This window comes from Nipponia nippon, unplaced genomic scaffold, assembly GCF_047370975.1.
Source record: "Nipponia nippon isolate SJK-2023a ecotype South Korea unplaced genomic scaffold, ASM4737097v1 scaffold_2, whole genome shotgun sequence".
Classification (NCBI taxonomy): domain Eukaryota; kingdom Metazoa; phylum Chordata; class Aves; order Pelecaniformes; family Threskiornithidae; genus Nipponia; species Nipponia nippon.
Window position 1 is genome coordinate 22601101 of NW_028262336.1, and position 25130 is coordinate 22626230.

At 43.3% G+C, this 25130-nt stretch overlaps 1 protein-coding gene across 1 annotated transcript; it reads right to left on the reverse strand.

The window, feature by feature from the left end:
- Nucleotides 1-1580: 1580 nt before the first annotated feature.
- Nucleotides 1581-10333, reverse strand: HSPA13 (heat shock protein family A (Hsp70) member 13). The gene is made up of 5 exons (XM_087756804.1): nt 10168-10333; nt 8646-8986; nt 7489-7702; nt 6716-6883; nt 1581-5148 (listed from the first exon to the last, which is right to left on the reverse strand). The coding sequence occupies exons 1-5, from the start codon at nt 10190-10192 to the stop codon at nt 4478-4480; spliced, it is 1419 nt and encodes a 472-aa protein (XP_087612930.1). The 5' UTR covers nt 10193-10333; the 3' UTR covers nt 1581-4477.
- Between the last annotated feature and the right edge of the window lie 14797 nt (nt 10334-25130).

Consider the following 25130-nt stretch of genomic DNA (forward strand, 5'->3'; position numbering starts at 1 on the left):
TGCACAAAACTATTAGAAGCATGTAATGATTTTAGGCTAGGAACAGCCCTGCCCAAGTAACTGTTATCTTCTAGAAAGTCCTGGAGACACGGGTGTGACAGAACGTTTCTCAGGAGAGAGAACAGCTTCCTGATTTTCATCTTTTCTTTCCCCCAAGCGAGGCCAGCGGTACCTTCCCAACAGAGCAGAACCGTCTCATACCAACATTTAACTTCCCCGCAACATTCAGAGTGCCAGAGGCAGGCTCTTCTGGGGCTCTGCTCCCCCAACCTTGTCCCCGTCCCCTACCCACCTTCATGCTCCCCTCCAAACCCACCCTTACCTGCAAGTATCACAGGAGGAACTGAAAAGGACTGACGTGAGTGCCATTCCTAAACTGATTAGTAAGTTTTAGGCGTAAGGCTAGGGGAGGTAGACGTCAGTACCTCAGAGACCAACCCCTTTTGCAAGGTCCAGAGAAAATAATCTGAGGACTGGCATCAGTGCATGGTAATTTTTACTTTTTTTATTATTATTATTTTTTATTTGGGGAGAGGAGAGTTTTCTGTGCTTACTGGTGGGCTGACATAGCCTTACAGCTTCAGACTACCTTCAGACCACAGTTAGAAAAAGCTGCAGCCTGAATAATTGTAAAGTCTGAGAGAAAAGAAAATGTTGGACTAGTGTCAGCAAAAGCCAAATAGCCATTCCTTCTCTTTCAGCAAGCTGTAGCCCTCACATATAGCTGTACTTTGAAAAAGGAGGTGCAGTGGGGACAGAAGCAGCATGATAGGCTCCTGCGTGTTTTCATGCAGCCACAGCTTACCCGAGTAAACCATCTAATAGGCTTCGGGTAGGCAGGAAAAGGCCATGTTGCAGTAGGAATATCACCCAGAGTCTGCAACCTCTGCTCTCCTCACACGCCTGAAGTGAGAGACTCACTCTAAGAAACAAAGAGGAACTACTTGGCTGGCTGAAGTTCAATATTAACTCAGACTTTGCAGTACCCAACCCACCAAACACAATGTCACCAGCTCGCTCCCTTGACAGCGCAGGCAAAGCCCTGCAGACCTGCTCCACACACGCCTTGCCTCTCCTGCACTTTTTCCGCCAAACGGTGCTTCTCCTGTGCCTCCAGGGCATTTGGGGATCAGGTCCCAGCCTCATCCTGTGGGGCTACTCATAGGCACCCACTGCCTGTGAAAGGCTCTGCCTCATATGGGCCACTATCTGCTGGGACTCCTGAGAAGAGTCCAAGAGAAACCCTTGGACCAGGGCTTCCCACCCTGTTAGTGCTTCCTCCTTCCTCCCAGTCATTCCTTGCTTTTCCTTCTGCCAACCTGCACTTGTCTTCAGTTCCATTCTTCCACCCCAAACAGCAGCTTGAGGAGAAAGGGGTTTTTCCCCCTCCCACCCCAGTTCCTAACACTCCTCTCTGCCACTTCCCCGAGAAGACCTGCCACGCCAGGGTACAGCAACCCCTCGGCAAGTTGAGGAACTACAACCTCGTCCTCTAACCATCAGCGGGATTCAAGGAAGGCAGGGAAATAGCGCTGTTACGGTATTTCACTGTGAAACTGGAATAAGGCATGTCCAAGGGACAGAAACTGCTTTTATTAAAAACATTTGAAAAGGTTATTTATAAAATGCATTTCAACATCTGCACTTAGAAACAATTTACGAACGTACAGTTGGTGAGGCATCTTATACCTTCAGAATTTCAACTCACAAAACAAGCTTTAGCTCTATAACTTTGTTACACAGCTAACACCACAGGCAACCATACTCTGATTTCAAGGATTGTTTGTAGAAAGATTTCAGCCTTAAAATATCAATTTGCTTAAAGAGAGACTTTTGGTAAGCAGTACATGTGCACACCTGGAAATATCCACTTAGTACAGTGGACTCATCTTTAAAATTCAATGGTTTGTGCCAAAATACAGTACTAAAATCAGAAGACATAAAATAAATAACTTGATTGCAGAATTCACAAAACAGTTATTTAATAAATAAGGATGCATTGTGAGATATCCAATGTACAGTAACTTCTCTACTAAAAAAAAAAATCTGTATAGAAATCTGAATAAATACCCTTTTGTGAATTTTTTTTTAAAAAAAAAACAAGTAAACAACTCACCCTTCCTTTACAATTCCCAGATTAACACTGAAGATTTAACTCCTCCAGAGTGAAGGAGTATGCAAAAGAAAAACGTACTTCATTTATTTGCATTGAGAGTTTAACAGTTTAATGTTACTCCCACGCTCCTACCTAACTTGTCCCAAAATTGCAAGAAGCTTTTAATAGTTTAACTTCACTGCAATGTTGTTTTTACACAGGTCTGCTCATTTTACACAGTGCATTAAAAAAAAATGAAGACTAAAACCTGCTGTAACTCCAGCAGACTTTGAGATGAATTTACAGCAGGGTGGAAGAAAAGGCCACAATGACTCCAAAGACATTGGAAGATATGTTGAATTAAATACATACATTTATATCAGCAAAGCAAAGGCCCCAAATAGCAACTGCGTACGAGAACTGTACTGTATATTGGCATTCATCCATGATTTCACTGAAGAGGCACTTCTTTCAACGCAGGAGTTACCGCAGGGCTTGACGCTCACTCTTTAAAACTGTGCAACATTTTCTTTTGAACACATTATCACATGTTCCTGGAAGTTCCATACAGACTTAGAGACAGGGTCTCTTTCAAAGAGGTGCAAAGGGAAAAAAAAAAAAAAAAACTTCAAATAAAAAAAGAAATCACTTTGGTTTTCAACTCAGGGACATTAAACAGATGTTAGCAATATTTTGGGAATATTCTGTGAAGTTAAACAATGCTGATGGAATGGTTGTGTGCAACTACGGTTCAATTTAAGAGGATTTTAATTGGATTACTTCAGAGATATGTTTAGACAATAGCTATGCAAACAGCTGAATCAGCACAATTGATTTATGGCAGTGCCATAAATCAGGCCTACTGCCAGGAGAATAATAAGCCTATTTTAGTACAGTCATAGGTTAAACAATAAATCTAAGCCCCACACTTTATCTTGGCAAGCTTAATACAAACAAAATTATTCTGGAGCATACAAGAAAATGCTTAGAAGCAGCTGTTACTAGTGCTTACCCGACTAAGACTGGGCTGATGGCTGTTGAAGCCAGTCTTAGCTGAATGAAGTGTTCTCATTATACAGAAAGTTCTACACAGATGAAAGAATTCAACCGTCCTTTAAGTATTGATTTAACCCTCCAAAGAGAGCAGAACTGTCACCCATTTTCTTTTTCCAGATCATTATTTTTTTTTTCTCCTCACGCATTTGCTAGATAGCTGGGTAGCAATCTATTTGCCTAAAATAAAGTCCTAAGAAGAGCTACCTCAAATCCTGAGTTACACACTCCTTCCTTCCCAAAAGGACAGCTACAACCTCTGACACATGTTCAGTTTAGAGTGGGGATATAACAAAACATAAACCAGAAATACGAGCTAAAAAGTACAAAATGGTTGGGTGAATTTTCATTTACTAGGACTACAGGAACTAGGCTTCATCCAGGCAGTCCCTTCTGTCCCACACTTTCTCCCTGAAAACAGTACGGCTTGGGGTGCTCAAGGGGAAAGAAGTCACACGCTTGTAGTTGCGCAACAATTAAATTCATGTTGGCCAAATTCAAGGGAAGATATACAGGTGTAGCTTTAAGATACATGAAATTATTGCAGTTTTCAAATAAGGTGGGGGGAGGTATAAATATTTGGCGATCCACCCTTGTTCTCTGTGGCGAACGTCCGTGGTATGACAGCAGCACCTCTATGTTAACCATCAAAACCAGATCAGGAAGTAAGCCCCTGCAGACACACGAAGTAACTCTACCTTTGCAAGGGCTAAGTTTCTCAATACAGTTCGGCTGAAACATGAGACAATTTGCCATATAGCCTCCGCAACACCATTATGCTGTTATGAACATCAGAAGAATCAAGTCAATGCCCAAGTCTCATTCAAGCTGCAACGTGCCTTTTAGAAAGGTGCTTAAACGCTCAAATGACTCCATTTAATAAATAAATTTAAGCTCAACATTGCTAGTGCTATGTGCGTTAACACTGCTTCACATTCTTTCAAAGTAAATATATTGGACCTGGGAATACCTACAGTACCATACCACATTACCTCTAACCTTTGGTCACACTCCCTTTATATTTTAAACGTACACCTCTTCAGGATTTGCTAATAAAATTTAGCAAGAAAATGTGAGTGTGTCATCACTAGCATTTTCATCCAATATCCAATCTACAAGGAAACAGACACTTAAGAACTTCAAAAACCACTCATACCTTTAAGTAACACCTAGCTTTAACACAGTTAGGCATCCAGCAGCACCTAACTGGAACAGACTAAAAAAATGAATATAATATGGCTAAGATTAGGCTCCACTGCCAGTCAGATAAGTATGCACCATCAGAGTACGCTTTTGGAGAGATGGAATGCAACAGGGAAGAGTTTATACTCAGTTAAAATTAGTCTTCCGTAAATGCTTATTAGGAATTTCTATAGCGCTGACTTGGAGAGGCCAGGACCCACCAACAATTCCTGCTTGGATAGCTACGCCCATTACAACTGCTAGATCGGGATCTACAGAGGTGTTAGGTTCCTTTCCAAAGAAATCCTGAATAACTTTGCGTATTTGAGGAATCCGGGTGGAGCCTCCAACTAACACAATTTCATCCACTTCGGCTTTGTGTAGGTGGCCTTCCTTCAACACCTGTTCAATGGGCACAAGAATCTTCTCAAAGAGGTCCTCATTTAACATCTCAAATAGTTTCCTAGAGATTTCTGTTTCAAACACAACTTTGACAAAGTTGTTCTCTGCTTCTGAAGCGTCTCCAAGATTTTTCAGATCGTTTGCTTTTTGTGAAGGCTTGCCTTTTAGCACAGTGTCTGTTTTTACCTCACTTTCTGGAAGTTCTTTTGTAAGCTTCCTTTCTGGCATAGTCAATGACACCCTTAGCGTAGCTGCCTCGTGAACAGTCAAATTTAATTTAACTGCTTCCACAGCCTGTCTGAGGCGATGTATTTCTTCTTTTCTTGTTGGCAGAGCACCATATATTTGATGGAGCTGATCATATAAATACAGCATCAACCTCTGATTAAAATCCTGTCCTCCAAGTTTGTTGTTACCTGAAACATCAGAAAAGAAGGCATCAGACACATCACCTTCAAAGCTTCAAAAAGCAGCACGCATCTTCTCTTTTACCGGGAGATGGTTCTCCAGGGCCAGAACAGTGATACTAGGACCATAAGCACAGAGCAAGAGATCACAGAGCTGGGAAAATAGACATAACTGTCGTCCACTGAAGAACGCATGATGAATAGTAATTTCCAGGTTTTTATTTAGCAACTATTTTAGAATTTATCCCCCTCAATGTTTTTCCCCTGGAACTACTCTTCTACACCGTAACAGAAAAAAGCAGCAGTTGTTAACTCAGGTATTCTCTTCTCTATAGAAGAAAATACATAACAATTAATTTCTAGCTGGAACCCTGTAACTGAAGTGAAATCTCTCACAGAAAATTTTTTTCCAGCTAAAATTCCCAGTTTCAAATTTCTCTGCCCAGAATGGATTCTTCTCTTAGCAATTCCACAGTACAGCTTTATAGGGATTATTGTTTTAACAGTTTCAAGTTATTCATTGTCTTTATACACCCACATGAAAAATTACATGCTACTGAAGTATATGTATATACCCTGCCAAAAGCAGAAGAAAGTAATAAAATGCAAGCAGTAAACTTCAAGCTGTGTTAACAGGTATGCGTTATATTAGCCTTCAGAGAGAGAGAGAGAGGAAAAAAATTATTACATATAACCAATTTCTTCTGAAAGATTATTCTTGCACCATGTTCCCAAAACCTTTCAAACAATTGTTCATGCTTTCTGTTCAACAGTTAACAAATGGCCTGCAGATTTTCCTCTATGTTGATCAATACTCTCCAAGTTTCCACCATTTTATTTTGACTGAAAACAGGAATTCACTTAGTAGACCTCCATCTAAATAAATCAGAATGAAGCTGCTGAATATTTCTTGCTGTGCCACTCTTACTGGACTGAGCAGCAGCTCACATCAAAACTTGTTCATTCAAGGCAACGCAGATGGTCAGCACTGCATCTCCGACCTGTCTGAAGCCAGGTCATCTGAAAAGCAGTTATGTATTCACTACAGTTTTACCAAACGTTGCTCCCAGAACTCTTTGCCGAGTGATGAATCACTTTGGTGTATATATATTACAAAACTTACTTCTGGGTTAACAGCATGTGTGTCCCCAAACCTTGCCCAACTGAGCTGGAGCCAAACACAAGGCAAGGATGCTCTAAAGCATTAGTCTATGATTTGGCAAATATTTTCAGCCTGGGCAAAAGTAATCGAAAGATTTGTAAAACCTCCAGCCCCCAGAAGTCCAGTCAAAGTAATCGTAATACACACCAGCACTTTTACTAGCTGGCACAAAAGTTAACAGCCATGGATAAAATGAAACCACAACTTATTCCTTTGAGTCAGCCAAAACCTACGAATTTATCTTAATTGTTGAAACCAGTCACAAACTTCATTTTGCATGAAAGGCAGCCGAGAACACTTTCGGAGAACAATCCATGACAAGGCTGGTATGTCTCAAAAACCCCCTCTAATGGTGACTTTAGGTGCACCTTTCCTTTCCCTTCACTCCTTGAGAAAGTAAAGGATTTTTCTTACCTGCCATGGCTCGCGTGAGGAACATCCCTCCCTGCTTGTTCAACAGAGACACATCCAAAGTTCCTCCACCCAAATCCACCACCAAAACATTAAACACATCAGCTTTGTGGAGTCCATAAGCCATAGCTGCAGCTGTGGGTTCATTGATTACTCGCAAAATTTCTAGCCCTACAAAGAGAAGATACCAAGCAACAGTCAGCTACACTTCGGAAGACTGCAGTTCTCACATCATAATGACATTTACCATTAGGGTGTTTTTTTTTTTTTGAACCAAACTTACCTTAAGTAAAATGTCAGATCTAAAGGAAATAATACTCAATGAACTCTTTTCCTTATTTAAACCTAATGTAATACTACTTCAGTGTCAGGGTGAAGTCATGAACCATGATTTGCCCAAACACATTCCTTCCAGAGAAACCTTGCTAAGGAGATTTATTTCACATGTTCTCTCTCTGTTTAAATCATTGTCCAAAGGTGCTCTGAAGAGTCTCTCTATTTGGAGATTACCAAAAAGACTATTTTCCCTAAAGTAAAACTTACGACTTCTAGCTATCTATGTCGGCATTAGCCAGCTGCACCTGTTGGTACCCAAGTTCTCTGCTGTTCCTCACAATTGGTAATGGTCTGTAAAAAAAAAAAAATCCATTCTGAGGTTCTCTATCACTGATTCACTGTTTCTATATCCTCCCCTCCCCAAAGACTTTACTGTTAGTGAAATAGACCTAAAGATAATTTTAAGGCTTCATAGAAAAACACTGGCATAGAGACATCACCTGCAAGGTTAGCTGCCTTAACGGTAAAATTCCGTTGCCTTTCATCAAACTCTGCTGGCACAGAGATGACTGCCTTCGAAATGGGCATGCCAAGATAGTCTTCTGCCATTCTCTTCAATTTCAGTAGCAGCTGAGAGCCAATATGCTCTGGAGTGATGCGAAAAGTTTCATTAGTTGTCACAGAAAATTCAGCTGATCCGTTGTTGTTGAAAATCTTGGAGGAAAAAGCAACACAACCCTCAGGTGAGAAGTCTTTTTCTTACGCTCTCCCACCCTGCTCCTGCCAAGTGTTTTATTCTCATATAGTCTGTTTATTCTGGAAAAATATGAACGTGCTTTTGTCAGTTCCTGAATCACTTTTATTCCTTGACTACGAGTATTATGCAAAACATGAAACTTAAGGGGTTGGAGTATATTCACAGTAGTGACACCCACTGTGCCCAGGTAAGACAAATTAAAAAGAAATTAAGACCTAGCAACTGCGTAATCAACTTCAACACCACATTCAAAGATAAAAGCAATGCTTTTCAATCATTAGGTTTGCCCTACTGATAAAGCTTCCCACAGGTTCGTTCTTCCTTCTGAAAGGAAGCAAACAGGTTGGTACTGGAACAGCTTCTCTTAACAAGTAAAGAATTCAAAGACTGTTTGCAGTACCTGAAAATTTATCTATTTTCAGCAAATACTGCACCATGCTAAACTAATGCAATACTTTTTTTTTTTAAAAAAAAAGCAGCTTTTAAGATCTGCTGCTGGTCAAGTAAGCACTAGAAAAGTGATAGGGAAAAAAATGCAGTGGGACAGAGAAAACGTGACTTTCACACTTCTTTTTAATCTCAGGGAAAAAGTGACAAAGCAAAGCACAGTTACAATTTCAAGTTGAAATTTATTCTTTAAGAGAAGGGCCTGGAAGGTTGCCCAGAAACACATTTCACAGTAGAGGACAGGGTTCTCTGGAAAATTACTATCAGCTCTCACGCAGAGGTACGCAACTTCCACAACCATTTCCTCCTCCCCTCTCTGGATACCTCTTAAGGTTTTCAGGCATATCAGATTTAGCCAAATGACTCCAGGTTAGACAAGCTGGTCACCTGCTGCATGTTTCAAGCTTCCTCTAGCTTACTGCTTGGAGACAAGTGAAGGAGATGGCTACTTACCTTAAAAGGATACCTGCTACTTTCACTTTTCAGTTCTTCTGAAGTGAAGATTTTCCCAATGAATCTTTTTGCATCATATATGGTGTTCTGAGGATTTGAATCTGCCAGTTCTAGGCCATCGTATCCTACATACACATCTCGGTCTGTGAAAGAGACTATACTTGGTATGCTGTTGTGCCCATTTTCATCTGCAATAACCTTCACCTGCCCTGTTCCAGGGAGAAAGACACCAACAGAGCAATAAGTCGTGCCAAGGTCAATCCCAATTACTTTCGGTGTAGGCATCGGTAAGTATTGCTGTGCTAGATAGCCAGCTAACAAGAGAGCCAGAATAGCCGAACCTGAAACACAGATTTTTAAAAACCAGGGTTAGAGCATCTACTGCTGAAAACTTAGAAGTCAACGCAAATTACACAGCATTATACACTACACCTCATACAGTTTTATTCACGCTCTGAAGCCTGTTCAGCTACCTAATTAGACTTCAATTTCTTCAAAGGTCGCCAGCAAGTTCACATCTCTTAATTCAACAAAAAATGGTTAGAAGAGTCAAAAAATCTTAGGCATTAAATACTAAGCTGGTTAAAAAAGCACAAGAGAGCAAAGCAAAAAATATCATCACACTGTAATAATTCTTCTTCTCTCCGCAAGGTACTTCAAAAATATAGGTTAATTAGTATTTTGGGGGGAATTGCCTATGAATGACCCCTAAGGGACATCTAGTTAATGAGGCCGCACAAAATCACAGCAAAATGAAAACATCCCGATTCAAACATCTCCTCCAACTTCACCAGAAATCTAAAAATAAGAAGATGCAAAACCGTGCTAACTCTTATTTCAGTCATAGCTCTCAAAGAGCATCTCCCCACACCTCTGAACCTTTTCTATGCCTTGAAATCAAGGGGTAGACTAGTTTAAGGTCAGAGTAGTTTGAGGTTTTTTTAATTTTACATATAATCAACAGACAAAGTAAAAAACCCAAAAAATGTAATATAAAGCAATGCCTCAGAGGAGGAAAAAAAAGCACCACCAAACAAAGTCTCAAGAAAAAAATCTAAATAGCTTAAATTACAGAGAGTGGATAAGATAAGCTCTTCTCCCCAGAAGGGCAGGGCGGTCACAGCTGTGCCTCAAACAAACCAGTGAGAAGGCGCAGGTTTACTTTTCGCCGCCAATCTCCCACGGCATTTCTTAGCAATGCGCCGCTGAGCACTGCGGTTTGCAGACAGAGGAACACGCCGAGCACGCCACAGCAACCCCACCATCCTGAAAACCCGGTCCGGGGCGATACCGCTGGCAGAAAGCCTGCGAGAGCCCCAGCGAAGCCACACAGCCGCGGTCGCGGCCCACCGCCTGAGGCGGGGTGACGAGGCGCGCCTGGGCCCTGCCAGGCAGAGGCCGCCACAGGCGGGGCGGGGGCTCCCCAGCGCTCCGCCGGCCCCACCGCCGCCCGCCCCCCAGACACCGTCCCCTCAGCGACCCGAGGGGCGGCTCGGGCCCCGGGGCACCCGCCCGCGCTCACCCAGCACCGCCATCTGCCCGGCCATCGCTGCCCGCCGGCTCCGGCAGCGCCCGCCAACGCCGACTGCTGACTGCTCCTTCCGGGCCGGGCCTCGCCACGCGGGACGCCGGGACTGGTGGTACGCGCGTCCCGCCCGCCCCAGCGACGCTCGTCTGCTACGGGGGGCGAGAAAACCACAACTCCCAGGAGGCACAGGGGCGCGACTATTTCCGGCGGACACCAGCCAATGGGCTGAGAGAGGAGTCACTGGGAGGCAGGAGAGGGGAGGAACAGGTAGAGAGCAAAGACACGCGTCACCCGCCCGGCGCATGCGCACAGCAGGGCCGGCGGGCGGGCCGCGGTGCCTGCTGGGAGCGGTAGTTCGGTGGGTGGTGGCGCGGCGGCCGCGCCATGGCCGCCATCGGGGTGAGGGTGCGCTGGGCGCCGGGGCAGCGGCCTGGTGTCTGGGCGGTAACGACGCCCGGCTTCTCGCCCGTCCTCCTCCCCGGGGGCGCGGGCAGGCGGCAGGCCGCTGTGCCGGGCAGGGAAGCGGCGCGGGGGCCCGGCCCGGTCAGCCGCCGCTGCCGTCGCCGTCCTTCGAGCCCCCTCCGGCCGGCGTGAGGCGTTAGAGACCGCGGGTCCGGTGGTGAAGTGTCAGCCCCGGGCTCAGGGGCCTGGCGTTTAGTGCCGGAGCCTGTCCCGGCGGCAGAGCGAGGCCGCCCGGGGGCTGGGGAGGGGTGTTGGTCCCAGGCGTCAAGCCGAGGCAGGGCACTGGCCTTTCATACGCGCTCTCATGCTCTCTCTGGAGAGGGTACCGGGGTCTCCTGCGCTGAGGTTTAAAATATGTTTAAGTGCTCTGACGCATTTTTGTAACTTTACCGTGTTCTTTGAATGTAATGGTTCAACAGTGAGACAGCCATGGCAGCTTTTACCTCTTCATATCAATGGTGGGGGGAGGTTTCCTTCTTGCCCATCTGGCATTTGGGCAAGTAAGGAGAATTCTGCAGATGAAACCTGCCCCTCGGGTGCATCCTGGAGGAGCAGAAGTAGTAATTAATCCAAGAAATGCAACGTGAAGTCCAGTGTGTGTTTGCTTTTTGTCAGCTGTCCCTCCGCTAAGCTCTGCTCTCCTAAGGAGTAATGGATTTTCAGGTTCTTGCAGATCAGGTTTCCATTTCAGGCAGAAATTAATTGTGAGAATCTGATGTTTCCTTAATGCAGTTTAAGTTGGATGTTTTTTAATAGAAAATATTCATAAATGAAGAGCTAGTGACAAATAGCATAGTGGAAGAAAAGTTTGGCTAAGTTCTATTGCAGTTACCATCTCTAGCACCTCTATTTTTCCATCATGATGGAAGGACACATAACCCAAAAGCAGTTCGCAGGAGCTTACTTCTTATAAGCTGCTTCTCTATGCAAAAAGCAGCACCACTTTAACTTAATTGTAAAAAATGTATGCATCCTCCACTTACTGTTAACATAGCGATGTGGTTTGTTCTCTGCATGAGAAGGTGGAAACTCCTTGGTAAGGGAAGAGAAGGTTAAGCCATTCAGCCTTCTTAATGACTCATGATCTGACTGTTTTCTAATTACATATCTAACTAATTTCTTTTCCATACATCAGAGTTCAGTACTTAACCGTGTTTCTTGAAGTGGCACCATTGTAATTGCGGTTATTCTTCAGTTATTTAAGTGGGGGAAAACTTCTAATTATTGTTTACAGTATTTCTTCACTTGTGTAACTCAAGCACAGGCACTTGGTATTTTATGCAACTGTCAGTGGATGGTGAGCAGGAGAAAAAAGATCTAGTGAAAACAGGGCATATGTTTAAACTGGGTTTTGTTTGTAATTTTGATATTTGATAGCAACCAGGTGCTTTAATACATAGGGACCATCTGAAATGTCATGCTGCGGAATGCAGGTACGTACAGATGTTTCTTAAAAATAGCGATACAAAACCTCATTTCAGAGATTTCATCCTTTTCTAAAGCATCGGCCAGGCTCTGCTCTTCATCCTGGAGGTTAAAACTGTGAAAGACACTGGGATCACTTGATAATGTACCTGCTGAAGGACAGAATTCAAATGCCCTTTCCTATACAGCTTCCATTCTGTTTCTTCAAAACAAAGCTGCTTAATGAATTCAGCGTATCAGTCAAGGCCTCCCCACCTGATTCTGACTCCCTGGAGGCCTGGCTGTTCCCTGCAGAATTACACAGCATGGGACACCTGCCTGGGAGTCAAATCGAGGAGAGCATCTAGGCAGGCATTCTGCCCCGCAGCAAAGGTCTGTCATGTCAGAAACTCCTTCAGAAGCCACCTTCCTCCCTGTAGCTGTTTTTGGCTTTTGTGTAGTTTGAAGGCTGGATCCACCCTACGTACTCTGTAGTCCCTTGAAGGCAACGCTTGATCTTTAGCACCCATGCTCAGATGAAGTCCAGAAGTGCCTAATTTTTTTTCCTACATCTTCTCCATGACCTATCCGGACCTGCTCATGGATACTCCTGGGCTCTGCACAGAGATGCCTGACTTCTTTTGCATCTGCAAAACTGGCAGAACTAATCCTAGTGAGCTTGCCTTTTTTTTTTTTTTCCGGCATTACCAGAGTGTCTTCTGGATCAGCTTCTTTTACCTGCCCTTGCAGAGCTCTCGTCCAGGAGGGTGAGACCTGTTTCCATTTTCTTCCTTTATCTGAGGGGGTGCTATACCCAGGAGCAGGTTGTTCGGGAGCAGAAGTGAACATTCAGTGTTTCTGGAGAAAATTGCTTGATTTTGCACAGAATAATTAAATATTCGTTGGTCAATAGAAGGAGAGGCTCGTTTGGCTAGGAGGGGAAAGCTGTGGGTAGCCCCTGCCCCATCGACTGCTTTGTGGGGAATACAGAAACGTGATTAGGGGCTGACACTGGAAGGCAGGCCTTTTTTTTCCTGAAACAACGTGCTTTAGCCACTTCCCTGTAATGGCAGGCAAAGCGCGTACTGCCACCTGAGGGTGGGGAATGCAAGTTCAGACTCGTACAATTCCTTTTAAAAAGCCCATCACTGTGATAAAGCTTCACTGGATGTAGCTGAATTAGGGTAAGCGAGGTGCTGCGGTGACATGGGCTACTAGGACTGAACAGCTTCTGGTATCTGCTGGTTTGGATACCCAGGCTGTGCTGGCTGTGCAGCTTCAGCCGGCCCTTGGCGACCACCCACCGGGCCCTCAACACTCGCCTGCGGCTGGCTTGAGTGGAAGGTGGGCAGGCAGCTAACTCCCTCCAAGGGTCTGGGCCAAGTGCTTGTTTATCCTTATTAGTGCATCTGTTCACTCTGGTAGTAAGCTGTTTAGAACATTTCAAAAGGTTTTCGGGAATTAATTTCCTTCAAGGGGCTGTTGTTTTCCCCTGGTGCTTTGATAGGTGGAGGTAAACATGTTTTTGTCTGCAAGTAGCTTGAGGGAGAGAGTTGTGCTTACAATGTAAGAGCAGAGGCTGGTTTTAAAATGGTCTCCCATCAGATGTGAACTGGTGTCTGCAGGAAAAAAACCTGCTACACTGGGGAGTATCGCTTAAACTGTAGACCTGTGATGTGCTAAACACAGTTCAAGCATTCAGTGTGTGTGGAATCAAATGCAGCTTGTTTTCATTTGTAGGGTACTTTGCATCAGCTGTATCCCCGCAGTTGGAGAAAAGGGAATTGAGTTTGCAAAGCATATTCTTTTCTGCTGTCGTACAAAACAGAGCTTCCTCTTTCTAGGGTTTCCACACTGTCTTAATAATTTTCAAGCCAGTGTCCGAAAGCAAAACACAGGGGGCCAGGGTGTAGTCAAAACATGGTTTGATCTCAGCAACCCAGTATGATCAAACTGTGTTTTCCCACTGTGAAGGAGGAAGGGGGAGAGGGATTTGGATCCATTTCTTAGGTGGAAAGTGTAGTCGATGTCTCTGTGAGAGGGGAGGCAATTTATTTAGATGCTAAAATCTGAACCCTCATTTTCAGTTTTTAATGTAGGTAAAAGTAGGTTCTTAGCCTTAGTGCAATCACATCGTCAAAATTACAGAGAACTTCACCGATAGTTCCTTTCCCTAATGAAAACATTGATCTTCTCCTGCTGTATACAGTTGGGAAAGGGAAGAATTTCACCAGTGCCCAGTCTTCCTCTGACAGACAGTTCAATGTCAGGCAGCTGGAAGAGAAGTATCACCTTCAATTTAGATGCAAAAGTTTTCATTTAAATTCCAGTGTATAGCTTAAAGATATCTGGCTCCCATTGAGTGGCTGACTGGCCATTGCCAGGCAGGAGTGCACTGAATTCTTCATTTGCCAGAAACCCGCTCCCCAGCTGGAGGCATCAGGAGCAGCTTGGGGCTGCTCGGAGGATTCACAGCCCCAGAGAGCTGAACCACGAGGCGTGAGACAAGTGCGAGAAGCTCCCAGCAGATGTCTCTGCCATGCAGCGTTGCTTCCCCAGACCGCTTTCAGTGTTTGACAGATACCTGCAGATTCATATAAAGCGTATTAACCTTTTGCAGTTGCCATCCAAATTCTTGTAAAGGCGTAAGTCATGAAAACGAGGCCTCATTTTTCATTACAGTTTATTGAATCGCCTTAACGTACCCATTTCACTGAACCCTCGTGAAATCATTTTAAGGTTAACAATGAAATTATTATTTCCCCTTTTACGAATACAGTTGCAGTGATACCAGTATAACATAACCCAGTAGATGTCCAGGAAAAATAGTCTGGAAGAGAAATGAGATTTTCACAGGTGTCTCTCCCACTTCTCTACTTGAATTTCAGTTGGTCTGCATGCTGATACAGCTTGCTGTGGTGTGGAAAAAAAAAACAAACAAACCAGAGACCTTTTATTGAAGAGACAAAGCAGGTTTGGCACTTAGTGGTCTGGTAACTGAGAGTTTCCCTTCCTGCTTCACCAAAGTGCCATTTTGGGTAGGTGTTGCAAGGCCAACAGCTGAATGGCAGCTGTGAGATTGGCTGAGTTCTCCCCAGCCACCGGCAGCCTGGGTTAGTGGGGCCGAATCGTGTCTTGGCTTAGATTCGTGCTGATGTCTGGAGCACATCATCCACCTTCTGCTCAGCTCGGGTGTCCTGTGTGGAAGCAGGGAGAATGACACCACGGTAACTCCGGGGGTGACAGGAAAACTGATTGCTTGTACAACCGTTTGGTGACAGCAAGGTGCTGCAAAGTGCAGCGTAGAGCACAAGGAGAAGGATATGGCTGGGAGTCTCATCATCTGCATGAATCATGATAGTGATAATGATAATGAACAAGAGTCCCAGCAGTCTCCCAGGAGGCCATTTTCTCATTCATGTTGTTGCTGTGTATATGAAATCCATACAGATGTCGGTCAGGCTTGTCAATTTTGTGTATTATAAATGACAACAAAAGGATAAACAGAGGAATGCACTCAAATATAGCTACCTTAACAGTGAGCTCCCCAGGCAAAGGAGAAGAGGTTTTGCAATGTGTGTGGATAGAGAAAAGTCCTGCTTTTCTTTTTGTTGGGTACTGAGGCGTTAGTATCAGAATATCTGTTTTACACTTGTTCTTTTCCTGAAGGTATCACCTACAGTACCTCAGTGGGTTTGTAAACTGGATACGAACTTTGGGGCCTTTATGGTGAATCTTTCCACTGGCACAGAAGATCTGTTTCAGTTATCACTTATAAGTAGTGTTATGGTACTCCAGGAGCAACTATGCTACGCTTATTTTCATAGAAGAGCTAGTGCCTGGCCCAAATTATTTCTAATCCAAGTATACAGGCAAAATAATAGGTAAGAGCATGTATTCCTCTTTACACAGTGTGAAGTGGAGGAATACAGAAATTCAGTGACTCAGCGACTCAAGAACAGAGAAGAAGCCTGTAGGGCAGATACAGTTTGAAGCAAGATGTCTCAAACGCCATTCCAGACAGCTCACGACAACATCAGCCTTCTTCCATTCTTTTAAGGAAAGGAATCTGTATTAAGGAGGGTCAGCTAAGATCTGATGGGAGAGAAGAGTCCTCATTTATAATTGGTGTTTGGGCAAAGCGGTAGTGGCATTTCCTAATGATCTTCATAGTACGTGTCTCTCCTGCAGGAACCAAAGTTGTTATTGTATAAATATCCAGCATACTTCAGTTTAATGGATGCGTAGTTCAAATACAGCTAAGATGTGAGCAAGCTCATCCAGCGTTATACAAAGTCAGTTTGGTTTTATTTCCGAGTACGATACGTGAAACCAATAGCACTTGACAGCATATCCCACAGTGCCTCTGCCATACACTAGTCCATCTGAAACAGGGAAAGAAATGTTGATAACACAGAAGAAGAAAACTCAGTGTCATCAGCCTAAGTCAAGGTCCTTAGTGTTGCTTCGTACCTTCCCAGAACCTCTGGTCAGTTGGCATCCACTTCGCATTAGTTGTTGCCTGTGCCAAGGCTTGCAACGTACCTGGAGGGCTCTTAAACCTATTTCTGACAATCTTGATGGAATCATTCCGACATTAGTCAGATTACTCTTACAAGACAAGCAAAGATGTTAGCCACAGCGTGTCTTCTTTTCTCAGCATCACTCCCCCATGCACTGTCATGTGCGTAGCAAGTGTCTGTTTAGCCTGGAGAGAAGTTTGTTGGAAGCAGATACTGTGAAGTTAGAGCCATTCTAGAAGAAGTGTGCACTGCTACAGAAAATGATCCATCCACAGAAGCAGAAATGAGTCTTTCTCTGCAATCACAATAAAATAAAAGTCCCATGCCAGCTTTCTCTCTCCTTCTTGAATGATTGTGCTGTGTATAGGTCTGCTGGACTGCATCAATACCTTCTTGCAGCCAATAATTCATTGCCATGCTTTTGGCTTAGTCCTGCTACTCAGATATGCAAGTGCATGCTTTTGCCTATTTGAAAAATCAGCTATTGCATATGCACACACCAGTACAGTAGTAGACTTTACAAGATATGTGAAATCTGCGTGCCAGCATATTTGTGGGCACTGAGCCCTTAAGCTTCAGCGTATTTTTACCGAATACAAAATACTGATAAAAATGCAACAGTATGTTTATGTTGTGGTTCTAAGAAACATTTCTGACTCTGTGCAAACAGTCTCATTGGGTAGGACTGCTTTTTTTTTTTTTTGCTGCTCTTAGCACATAGCACCAAGGGGGCTGGGGCTGTCGGCATGCTGAGGTGCTCCCACAGTAGCAATAATTACAGTTAAAGAGCGGTGTGAGGGAGGGATTTTGCAATCTCAGAAAGATGTAATAGAAGTACATTAATTTCTGCTGAATTGTTGGGACAGAGAATGCATCTCTTCATATGTTCTGGAGAAGCCCCAAATGTTTCCCATCTCGGTATAATAGCTCTTTTCTTGCTGTCAGTCAGTCCTAAAGTGAGCAGAGCTGACAGATGTCGATTCTTTCAGATTTTCCCTTTCCTAAGGACCTTGACAGCTTCAGCTGCAGAACAACAGACTTACTCCTTTTTTTTTTTCCATACCTGTTTACTCCCACCGTAGCTGTCCTCTCTCTCACAAGGAGACGTAGATTCAGTTCACATCATGCAGCATCAATACCTTACCCTCACTTTGCTGAAAAGGATCCAAGGAACAATACCATGTGCTACCTATCCTTCTCTGTCTGTCGTATGCTACGGTAACCATCTTCCATGCTGTAATTTCAGCAGCAGTTAGGGATGACAGAACTGTAGGATAGATACAGATGTATAATGATGTGCTACTCAAAAAGAATACAGTTAGGCAACTGCTACGTATCTACAATACCTGCAATATTTGTCTATCGGCAAAATAAAACAAAAATAAATGGTAAAGAAATGCAATTTCAGTGGAAATAAGTAATCTGAACTGAAAGATCGGTGTCTGCATCCTTGTTGCTATTACATTCATTTAACGCAAAACAATAGTTGTATATCGTGCTGTGTAGGGACACAGTAACATGCAGCTTTTTGAAGCTGGGTTACACATTCTGGCTCAATATAGGGAAAATATGGCATGTCCGGATTGTTCCAAAGGGTATGTGATTGGGAGCCAAATAGTTAAACCTCTTTGGTAATTTGATTTCGTACAGCAGATCTCCCATAAAATAGCACTGATTTGACGGTTACCTGCAATCACTGAGGGCTAGTAATTCGTTGCCATTCTGTTTCTTCATTCTGATTTCTGTGTGTGGGTAAGAATGCTATGGATAAGCCTGTTTCTGTGTGACTGGTTTATATATTTTAGGTTTGAATTGTGTGGCCCTGAAATCTGATGAGGACAAGCAAAGCCTATTTATTTTTTCTGTAAAGTTCATTAGACAAAAGGCCTTACTAGCTTAAACCTTTCCCTGGATCTCAGAAGAACTCTAATTTTTTTAGTGCAGATTGATAGATTTTAGCTCAAATGTGTGATAAACAGTTAGGAGCAGAGCTCTTGCTGTAAAAGGCGGTCCTAAGAAAAATGCGGTTTAGTTTGCAGCCTACGATAATGAGATAATTCACGGAGGGCCTGTCAGGAACATCAGCTTACCACATCTATGCCATTTTTAAACAACGTATATTATCCATCTTCTTTTCCTCCTCTTTTGATAGAAACATGACGCTTTCTTTATCCAGTACTAAAGAATGGCAAAAGAAACGGAGAAAAAAAAACAGTTTTATTTTTAAACACAAACATTTTAAACGACTTGGAGGAAGTGATAGGTGCTGGAAACTGATCCACATCCCTGCTTCTCCTGCTGCTGATCTCCATCCAGCTGGGTGCTTTGCAACCTCCCTTGCACCCGCGCTGTGTGGCACCGCCGGCTTTTCCAGCTCACGGAGCATCGGGAGGGCCCTGCGCACCGAACGTGGTGAAATCACGTGCCTGCCCCTCTGGGGGGAGCGCGCAGTCCGATAATGCCGCCTGGTAATGTAGTCTCCTTCGCTCATTTTCAGTAGTTAACCAAAAAGTCCGTTGCGAACCCATCTATGCAACAATATTTAGAGCTAAATGAAATTGAGAAAGTGAGGATCGGGGAGAAAACTGTTCATGATGAAAGAAAAAGGCTGCATTTGTTGGATAGTGCTTTAACCACCCGAACTGTCTGGTTCAACCTGCTCTCACCACCATTGCGCCTTTCCACATCTATTTTCCAGCTCTTTTTTTTTTAACATAGAATAAATGTTCTGTCTGCAATTACATTTAACTTATTCTATGTGACTATAACATTCTGCTTTTCTATCTGAGCAGGCTCTGTTCCATCTGAATGGCAAAAGGGGTAGAGGATTGCAGTAGTTAGAGAAGGAAAAGCCGTATTAGACTGGAGTCCATCATCCTGTAAGGGTGTGATATAATACCGTGACAGAGGCCATATCAGATATTAAGTTGATGTAATACAGAACTGTTTTACGCTATCTGAAATTATAATGAGAGAGAGCAGCCCAGGAGTGGATTTCTTGTTGGTGCAATCGCCGGGCTACCCCAGGAGCAAGAGGTAATGCCCAGACTACTACAAGAAACAGGCCGCTGGGTTAGTTCGTGCAGTTGAGTCTTCTCCGACATCAGCCCTGTGCGTTTGGGAGTGTGAGGTCCCGAGCGACAGGCTCCCGCACCACCGGCAGCATGCTGTGATCCCGTCCGCTCTCGGTAGCCAAGCGGGTAGGGGCTGATGGAGTCCTTGGGGCTTGAGCCAAAATCTGTCAAAGCCAAGGGGAGTTTTAGCTGTGGTTTCGGAGCAGGCTGATCGCAGGCTCTGCACAGCCCTGGAGGGAAGGACAAGGCTCGGTGTCGCGGTAGGTGGCACTCTGTCCCCGCTCGGCCCCGCACCCCCGCAGGGCCTGGGTGGCTGGAGGTGGTAGATTTTTCCTTAGCATCCAAAGGCAACTCTGGTGTCTTGCTGAGAGGATGAAAAATCCCGCGGCATGTTTGCAGAAGAAGGGATATAAACCTTTTGGTATGCTGGCTGGACCCAAAATGAAACGGGTCTGTTCTATCTAATTTCTCCTGCATTTTAATTGATGCAGCTGTAATTGATGCCTTGCTTCTCCCAGACTGAAGCAGGCTTTGAAACGGCCCTTTAAATGTCTGTTCCCTCACTCCTCCCCACAAACGTCAGGTAAAACAGTATTTAACGGTGCTTGTTAAATTGGTACTGCACATTAATACAGTTGTGGAAACTGGCACTGCAGAAATACCTTCTTTCATAACTCTTTTCTGTAGATTTTTTCATCAGAATATGAAAGCATGGAATAGAAATGCTTTTACTCTCTTCTGCTGCTGGAGATACAGTTGTGAGACAAGGAATATCTTTAGTGCAGTGCTTTAAACTCTCGCAACAATTTTTTCTCCTAAAATACTTGTAACAAAAATACATTGCACCAGGTGCCCTGGTTTCATTTCTGCATGCTCTCTTCTCAGAGGTTTCACATAGCTCAGAAATGGAAAGTCAAACTACACAGCATGCATTTGCTGCTGATGGGCATATACATAGGGGTAGACTAAGAAAAATACCACATTTCTTCTCAGTACAGTGTACGTTTCCAGTGCTGAGTAAATACTAAACACAATGGCTGAAATATCCTGTTACTAAGGCAACCAGCTCCCATGTTATCTTTAGAGAGATAGACAGATATATATATATACACATACTCCCTATGCTACTCGGGAAAAAAAAAAGTTCTTGTCAAGATTTGGTGAACTGAATTCTTGATGAGATCTGTCTTATAAAAGGCTAAATGTTGTGGGTGCCTCAGACTGGACTTTCGAGTTGACAATTAGAGTAAGAACAGAAGCTGATAGAAAGGATAGTGATTTTTAAGCTGCAGAGTATTGGCCAACTTGCACGAAATAGGTGTTAGGACAAAACTTCTCCAAGGCCTGTGAATGCCATAAGCGCCTTCACAGAATTCATATATGCAAGTATTTCATAGTGCCTCCTTCTGAGACAGCTCTTTTTGCTTGCTGTGTTAGGCAGACCAATGTATTTCTCTAGTATGGTAATTCTTGTTACTAATGAGCCTAAGCAAGGGAATGCCCAGAGGCATGGAGTATGGTATGTAGTCTCTACATCTTGCTGTTAATATTTATTTCTGTATCCATATTTTCAATATTAGAACACGTCATATACTATAGCAAGCAAATGTGCACTCCAAAAGAGTGAAGAGTGTAGTTGAGCCACCATTTACACAGTAGTTCTGGTCCAGCTGTCTTGGGCACGACTGACTGTTTTTTTTGCTATAAATGTTTATTTTGAGGATCACTCAGCTGTACTTTATACCCAATGAAAAAAGAAGAGTTCCTTCAGTGGGGGTTTAGTGCTCATGCTTATGCTGGTGCAGTGTCTGTTTAATTCAGGACTGAAAATTAACTCAGCAACAACACCCCAGCGGGGAGGGTGTCTGAAAGCCCAGAACTTTATGGGCTGACCTAAACCATCCTTGGAGGCAATCTTTGGCCTGGGGAGTACATATTCTTGAGTGGATCTTGGACTGGGCAAGTTTGCAGCTTGTTATAACTCACCATGCTTTCAGCAAAGTACTGCAGGTAATATTAAGGTCCATATTCAAATTTTCAGTAGTTACTTTTTTTTAAAAAAAGAATATTTAAATAACTTCAGCTTAGTGCCCTATCCCAGCAGCTTGGGACACTAAATGAAGTTATCTCTGAAGGTGTTATTCAGCCCCACATATTCACTGGCAGTGAGTGTCTCTGAAGAGCCCATTATCGGCAGGTATAAAAGGGGTCACTGAATAAGCTTGAGAAACAGTGAAATGGTATTAGGTGAGACTTCCTTCTCCAAGTGAAGTCTTAACCCCAGTCCGTCTCTCACAGCCATAAGTACTGAGGCAATTCGCAAGTACTTTTTCCATCTTCTCTATTATGTCTAAAAATGTATTGTCCAGAATTGGGGAAATTCACCTGTGGGGCCCAAAGATCTCTCATGGCTTTTTTTTTTTTTTTTAAAAACCCCGAGAGAAGTGTCTGTCCCTTGTCTCAGATCATGTAATAAGGCCAGGAGGTCCTTATCCATGTCCCTCAGGTTGCTCTCTCTCCATGGCTTGAGTCCAAGTACTTCTAGCTCTTTTCAGCATCTCAGAAGTGACACCGTTCTGTTCCCATTTTTAGAAAATACCAGTGATACACCGAGGCTGAGAAAAATCCTTGCTCCTAAATAAGCTGTTCTGAAAGGAACTTTTCTTGTCTCATTTCTTTCCCAGCCTTTTCAGAGGTTTCCCTTGTGTGGTCGTAAAGGCGGTGCTTGTAATCAGGGAAACTCTTCATTCCAAGCACAATTGATACAGTCCTTTTGCCAATTATCCCCTGACAGGGATAATAGTATTTTATTATCCTTAAATCCAAAGGTTAAATGCGTTTTAACCAAAGTGCCCAAACCCAATGCTTAACTGCAATGTAAATGAGGTCTGTCCCATACAGTCCTTCTCCTGGCTCACCAGCAGATGCTCGAGGAATGCACCCTCCCCTTGGAGGCCTCCATCCATCTGGAGTTCCCAAGCAGCCCTTAGGCTGCGCTTCTCCCTTTTCATCAGCAATAAGCTCCTTGCTCTCAAAATCTTCAGGGAATGTGGATTATACACGCATGGAAATGGGATTTTTAGTAACAAGTGGCCAAATGGTTCAGACATCTCCTCTAAAGACATTTTTGCTTCTAGTGAAAAAAAGAGCCTGATCCCAATAAGGAATCTACTTCTATATTAATAATAATTTTAAAAACCCCTTAAGTCTGGGATACATTAAAATACAAGGTGACATTTGAATATGTACTGTGGGTCAGACTCTGACGCTCTAAGGCACGTTGAGTACTGTTTTACTTGTAAGTAGTTCCATTAATTTCAGTGACCCAGTTATGGAGTGAGACGCCACTCAGCAAGAGAAAAGATGTTAAAAATCTGCCCACAGTATTTGATGATAATTTGATTTCTGTACTGCCTCCCAGACCCAGTCACCCCCTTCTGCTTTCACCACAGTGCAGCATCTCTTTCATAGATGCTGACATCTCTAGACGGCTGTCAGCCTTTGTGATGAAGAATATTAGAATAACATTGTAGCTGCGTCAATAAAGCAGATATGCATCCATTCATGAGGAGGATATTTTTTTAGGGATTCTTGTAAAATTCCTTGGTTTTTTTTTTTCTTTTAAGTTTGATATTCAGGTTTCTGTGGCTATGGTAACTTCTCTGCATTTGCATATTATAGGTTGTGCAGCCACAAAACTGCATTGAAGATAATTGATTTTCTCCCTGAAGTAATTTGGTGCTCTTCACTTCAGAGATCATCCTTTGGATTATCGACTCCTTATTATTAGTCATTTGTGAAATTATTGCTATGGCTATGAGGTTCACAGCCCTGTCAGACTTTTGGCTTCTTTTCCTCAGGGTTTGCTTCCTGACCAGGAAGGTTTTAATTCTCTTGTACTTGTTAAAAAAAAAAAAAAAAAAAAAAAAAAGCCAGCTAGCTCTGCTGGCACCTTCTCCCATAAGGCTGACATTTCAAATCAGTTCTTTATCAACACATGCTTCTTGCTTGCCTTTACGATAGCCTCAAAAATGTTACAAAGAGCTTGGTCAGTGGTGATAACCTCTGCAGAGCACTGACCTACAAGAAGGAGAGGAGCGTTTCCACATGACTACAGTATATTAGCAAATAAGTAGTTCATGCTGGCACTTGAATACACTGTCACCCTTTTCAGTGTTTCACAGTCGGGCTGACACTTTGTTTATGATAGCTCCATCCTGTATTTTTTTTTCTGTTTCAAATGAATTTATAACTTCAGCATAAAACCTCACTCTAGGCTAAGTGGTATGTAAACTGCCTGCCTGCAATTAATTGTATTATTTAGTCCAAAATTTCAAATTATCAGAATAGCCTTTAAAGATTGAGAGCGGGCCAAGTGTATGAGCCTTTTTGGTTTGGGCTGGATGTTCTTTTAATGACAAAAGGTGAAATCCATGTTTTAGAAAAAATTCACCGAACGTATTGATAGCTATTAAACTTCTAAAGCACAACGGTTGCTTATGTTGATTTTCAAAGCATTTAGAACTTCACAGAAGTGGTAGTGATCATCTAAATATAAGAGAAAGTTTGCGTTTCAGATACTGCTATTTGTCTGCACTCTGTTTTCATAGCAGGAAAGTGGTATTTATCAGTGCCGACTCTACAGTGTTCAAACACTGCCGGTGGTAGTAGGAGTGACTCAGTGCTTCCATTAACTTCTGTGGTTCCTCGCTTGCACCTTTGATGATTTCTGGCTTGCAGTTAATGTAATCACTGAGTAGGAAGAACCTGGTTTTAGTTGTGCAGTTGTATCTGAACTAGGCATAGGGGTGAGAATGATGGAGCTGTTGCAGTAGCATCCATGGCAGTAGCCTGGTAACTTCTATGTTGTGTGTTCTGTTGTTTGTAAATCAATTTCTGTGAGTTTCCTACCATCATCATCATCCTGTGGGAAACTGACTGCAGGATTGGGACCCAAAAATGTATATACAGTTTTACTGATGTCCCAGTCATGGCTACCATAGTGCTGGAGGAAGACTGATGTGGAGGCATGGCACCTTGGGACAAAACATGGAGTAACAATAAGGGCTGTGAATACCAAGACCATTTCTTTCATTGTGCATGTGCGTATACACAAACCTCTCATTTTGAGTTTTATCTGAATTGATAGCTTTCTGTTTATTGCGAGTCCTCGTCGTAAGCCCGTGAGGGGCTCAGGAACATCCCCCCATGCACCAGAGAAGGGTTCTGAGTTTCATTAGCCTTAGCCTACCCCTGACAGGCAAGTCTCTAATCTCAGCCACATATTTCTCTGGTAATGGCAAGTACGCAATCTTCCCTGTAAGCTTGTTCCATTGCCTAACTTTTCCAATAGTTATAACATTTGCTTAATATTAAATCTAAATTCCCCCTTGCTGCATCTTAAACCCATTACTTCTTGTTCTGTCCTTGTTCTCTAATGAGAATAATTGGTCTACGTCCTCTCCGTAACAGCCCTTTGCATATTTGTAGACAG